The sequence below is a fragment of the Limulus polyphemus genome, unplaced genomic scaffold, assembly GCF_000517525.1.
Source record: "Limulus polyphemus unplaced genomic scaffold, Limulus_polyphemus-2.1.2 Scaffold3034, whole genome shotgun sequence".
NCBI lineage: Eukaryota > Metazoa > Arthropoda > Merostomata > Xiphosura > Limulidae > Limulus > Limulus polyphemus.
The window spans coordinates 1-5,072 of record NW_013668644.1 but is presented as its reverse complement, the minus strand read 5'-3'; the positions used below and the strand labels follow the sequence as shown (position 1 = coordinate 5,072).

Below are 5,072 nucleotides of genomic sequence, written 5' to 3'. Positions count from 1 at the left end.
TGTGTGTGTGTGTGTGTGTGTGTGTGTGTGTGTGTGTGTGTGTGTGTGTGTATGTGTACACACTCACACACAAGTTAACCAAGCTAAAAATTATTTTCATGTTATAATAAAATATTGTTCACTTGTATTTCTACAACATGTCTATTAATTCCTTAAACCTGAGTGGACGTTACCAGTGTCCGGTTGAAAATCCTGATTTACCCATTACACGATGACAATGCCCAATAACATTTATGTCACTCTGGCTGAAAACTTATCCAAACCACCTATTATAAATAGACTGGAAATTTTATAAGGTATAGTGATAATTATTAGGACCTATAAAAATAATTCCGGCAGAATGTGCAAATAATTATGGGTGTTTAAAGAGTTAACATATCAACTGACATATCCTGCATTTATTTGCTCTAATTACAAAGACACTGAAAAATTATTAGACTAAAAATCATTTATTCAGAATTTTAAACTGGAATTAAGAATGCCCTGTTCTGATCTGCATGTAACATTAAATAGAACCATAACATGAAGCAAACCCCCCAATTCACTTCTCATTTTAACCAGAGAAATGTTATCTTTTTTGGTGTATAGTTCATCACTTAATGTTGAAAGATGTAGAATGAAAATAAACAAGTCAAATTTACCAAAGAACAGCATGTGCCCAGCTTCATTAGAAAGTAATGAAAATACAAAACTTTAGTAAGTTATGTAAGGACAAAGAAATATGTCATAATCAATACAGTATAATTGCAACATTAGCTACCATTAATTATAAACTGTGAAGAATACAATGATATAAATACATAAGTAAAAACAATACCTGTACTTCTTCCTTAGGTTTTTCTTTCACAGACTTTGTGGAAAGTTCCGACATTGCAGTTCGCAAAGCATCAGCAACTGAAATGGAACAGCTGAAATGCTTGATTTCTTGAACAAATAATGTGTTCTATTCTAAATTATATGTCTCAGACACACTAAATACAATTAATGATAAACGCGTCTCCTAATGTTCTTTCAGAAAACAAGTAGATACCAAAAAATAGTCTCTTAAAAACCAATAATTTTATACAATATGCACATTATTTGTTTAACCCAATTAGTCAAATATCTAAACTTATTCTTCAATATCTGTAATTAGTAAACAAGTTATAAAATTATACTATCTTTTACTGCTACGCTATCTTCTCACATGCTGACAATGTTGAATCACAGTAATGAGTAAACACCACCCATATCCAAGATCCCACCTATTAAATGGTTCCAAGCAAAATGTACCCTCCTTTACTTCTAATTCTCTCTTTCTTTCAATATACGTATATATACACGCAATATATATATATATATATGTGGGTGTGTATGTGCAGGTAGTTGCGTGTGTAACATGACAAAACTATCCCGTACGCAGAAGCTCTACTCATCTGAACTACTTGCACTTTTTGGTAGTTTTCCAGATACTGTATACGTCAACCAAAATACTCTACACAGATTACCACAGAACTCTGTTTTTTTTAAAAAAAAAGACCTGTTTACAAGAGTTGTATGATGAAAACACTATAAAAACACAATTTTCTGCATGTGCCATGCATTGCCAAAATATTTTCATCCTCACTACTTCTAATTTCAGCTTGGCCAAAATTCCACATCCTCTATTTTAAGGTGGGGGGGAGAATTTCTCAAAGAGTCTCTGTTATTATCATATGAAACAGACTTCGTTGCTCGATACGTCTCTAGAAATTATCTGAATAAAGTTTTTAAGTTTCAATAAGATAGAGAAATTGCTGAAAGCACAGGAGAAATACCTACAAATAGCAGTGATACTAGAAATGTGTACTATCAAAATTAAAGAAATGCTGATCACGAATCTTTCGTAAAGCACTGAACCAACTGAAGAACAATTGATGTGAAACAACGAATACAAATGCTCCTCCAATTGTACATTAAAACATTATAAATTAAACAATTAACTCTAATTGTTAAAAAATAACAAACCAAAAAAAATTAGGTTGTAAGTACAATTATATAATTATGGTATCAGAATTTTTGTTTAAGAGCATATCAAACAAAGAGCCCTATGTATCTTTTTCAATAAAGCACAAACAAAACATAAGATTACATTGGCATTAAACTAATCAAAAATATACATAGCAAGTAGATCGTTCAATGAACACTAAAAATACATGAAAAAATATGGTTCTTGGCTACCAGTCTTCTTGACAGATGGTGTTAATTAAAATTTACTTAATGAAAATATCAGACAAAATTCTCTTTCAAATACTGACAATTTCAAATGAGAAAAACATAAGTTAAAGACTACTGCATACCTTTGTCAACTTCTTGAGCATGAAGAAAATAAAAGTTATTAAAATAACTTTATTGCCCATTTTTATCTGAAAGACTTATTAAGCTTAAAAATACCTAAACTCTTAAGAAACAAAGAGCTTTATGGTATAAGTAGAAAGACAATTCAAGCAAAAAATAATTAAATAAACTAACATTTAATAATATAAGTAATAATTTAATAATATAAGTAAATAATTAACTTATAAATCCTCTTTAGTAAAATAAAATGTTAGAAAAAATGTTTCAATTGACATTTTGTGAAATCTAATAGGACCAATAATTTACAACATAAATAAAAAAACAGCCATGGTTCAAATGTGTAACTTAAACACATGCTTCTTACAAAAATAAATTACTAAAAATTTGTACCTTTATCTGTAATGGTTTTTTTATTGTGCATCAACACTGAATAAAACTTAGCAAGTTATTAACTTATGAAATTTTTTTTTATAGCTATTGATTTACAAAAAGTGACAAACTTCTTTTTTCATATGTCTGTATAAATAAAATATTTCCAAAAAACCATTACAAATAATGAATTGGCCTACTTTGATAAAAGAATTAAAATTCAAAACATATATAACCTTTTTCTTTCCCATAATCCTCTAAGGTTTGTTTTTCGCTTCCAGTTTCTTCCGACTGCGTTGCATCAACATGACTTTTTTCCTGTTTGTCAGTGGGAATTTCTGCTTCTGTTTCATTCTTCTTTAGTACAAACTGGAACAGAGAATTAATTTATGCAAAACTGAAAACAAAACCTAACTCTAAACCTAATGAATATTAAAAAATCTATGCAGAATAACAATGAAAAAATATAACTGCAAAGCAACTGTGTGTGTGTGTGTGTGTGTGTGTGTGCATATATATATATATATATATGGCAATTGTTGTGTAAACTCAAATTATGTAATTATTTTTGGGGAGGGAATCAGCTTTGAATGCAATCTCTTCCCCGATTTAATGATCTACACATAACAACTTACGTATATTAAAATGCACAAGACAATTAAGAGTTAATTGGAATTCAAAATATTTTAGGAATGACAAGTAAATCCACAGTTATAAAATAACTCCTGTATTAAAATGAGGTTAGCTACGATTCTAGATTTTTTGAAAATAAACACATCTTTAAATTATCTGGTTCTCTAAACTGAGCATACTTTTTTTTTTTTACTGGAAAACTTACTCAAGTCCCATAAAATATGGTGTTAAAATAAATAATATAGGGTTAAAAATCATGGACTAAATTCTAATTTGTTGAGATAAAATAAAAACTGATGAAAAATTACACTTCACAAACTTATCCAGTTGAAGCTGTAACAGATGGTGTCAAGCAATTTGCTAATATAAATAGCATCTCAACCACCACTACTATATCTGTCTGTCTCAGCTGGCCTGAAAAGCCCTGGTATTGGGTAAAAGGCCTTGTCAGCACTGGATATAGCAGATATAATGTGGTTGACAACTAGACAAATTATTATACACACACACACACACACACACTTTACTTTCTCTCCAAAGTTTTTATTAATTTTTTCTGACACCATGACAGATATGCAGTATATGACCCAGAAGTTTGGATTATTTTAGGATAATTTTCCACCACATTCATGTAAAATTCACATTGCAATAAATTTTTCAATGTCAGATGCAGATCACATTTAAAAAATATCCATCAGTAGAATGCCTGTTCCCTTCACCACTAGCTTTTGGTTTAATTTGGTGCGTTGATAAAGTAGTAATCTGTAAAGTATAATTGAAATTGGTAGGGGGAAGAGTATACCAAAAGTAACAATATTAAATTTTGCATCTCTCATTATATGCAATTTATATTAACTTATGCAAAACTGATAAAATTAAATGTTTAAAAAATAACTGAATGCCATTAAATCAGTTTTTTCTCATGTATTGAACACAACCTAAAAATAGACAAACAGAAAACTTGTCAGCTTTAATTAGCTTATAGTGTATAAAGCACACCCCGTTAATCTTTTACCCAAGCAATAGCAACCACTTTCATGGCACCTGTGTAAATGGTAACACGCAGATTGACTATTCACGAGATTCATTACCAGGACAGAATAATAGAAAAACCAACATCAAAAGAACATATAGATTAGAATAAGTGATTTATTGAGGAAAACGTTAAGTCTTATACTTACTAACCTTGAAGAAAATATAAAAAAAGAATGCTGCAACTCCCAACACAAATGGTGCAATAGCTGCCATTGCTCTCCTGAATAAGACTGCTTAGAATAACTCCTGCAAGTGAAGAAAAAAAAAAAGGTTTAAAAAGCTAAAAATATATCAAATTACTTCTATTTTTTTGCCTAATGATTTTTGAGCAATCAGGGAAAAAAAGAGATTAATTAAAGGTGTGTAAATTAACAGTCAAAATTACTAACATTTATTTAACATCTGTGAAGCCTTTTACTTCTTACACCACATTCTACTACTTTATTTTCATAGTTGAAACACAGATCATGTTTAATTTTTTTTATGAAGTGAATTGAGGTTATGTATATTTTTAAGTACTGTAAACTTATCTTTTAAATAATAAAAAATTGATACCTTTCATACCATATATCTAATCTAAAAAACATATATTAAAGAAACAAAAAACAATTTCCCTTTTTGTATCTCCATGTAATTTGAGAAAACCTGTACTTAAAGAGCTAATGTTAATGGTATAAAATTTCCTTCGATACATGTACTTGATATTTAGAATAATTACA

General features: G+C 29.4%; 1 protein-coding gene across 7 annotated transcripts in view; it reads right to left on the bottom strand.

The window, feature by feature from the left end:
• Positions 1 to 4,601, bottom strand: part of LOC106468514 (zonadhesin-like) — a 15,964-nt gene extending 11,363 nt beyond the window's left edge. For 3 of the 7 annotated variants that reach the window (XM_022396849.1, XM_022396848.1, XM_022396850.1), the window contains exons 1-4: positions 4,504 to 4,601; positions 2,922 to 3,054; positions 2,319 to 2,330; positions 818 to 894 (exon numbers count right to left, since the gene is read on the bottom strand). In XM_022396849.1, coding sequence (XP_022252557.1) covers positions 818 to 894; positions 2,319 to 2,330; positions 2,922 to 3,054; positions 4,504 to 4,566 — 285 coding nt within the window. In that variant the 5' untranslated portion in view covers positions 4,567 to 4,601. Of the gene's footprint in view, positions 1 to 817; positions 895 to 1,244; positions 1,357 to 2,318; positions 2,331 to 2,921; positions 3,055 to 4,503 lie in introns of those variants that run through there. The other 4 variants (XM_013928943.2, XM_013928945.2, XM_022396851.1 and 1 more) reach the window with 3 other exon arrangements.
• Positions 4,602 to 5,072: the final 471 nt, after the last annotated feature.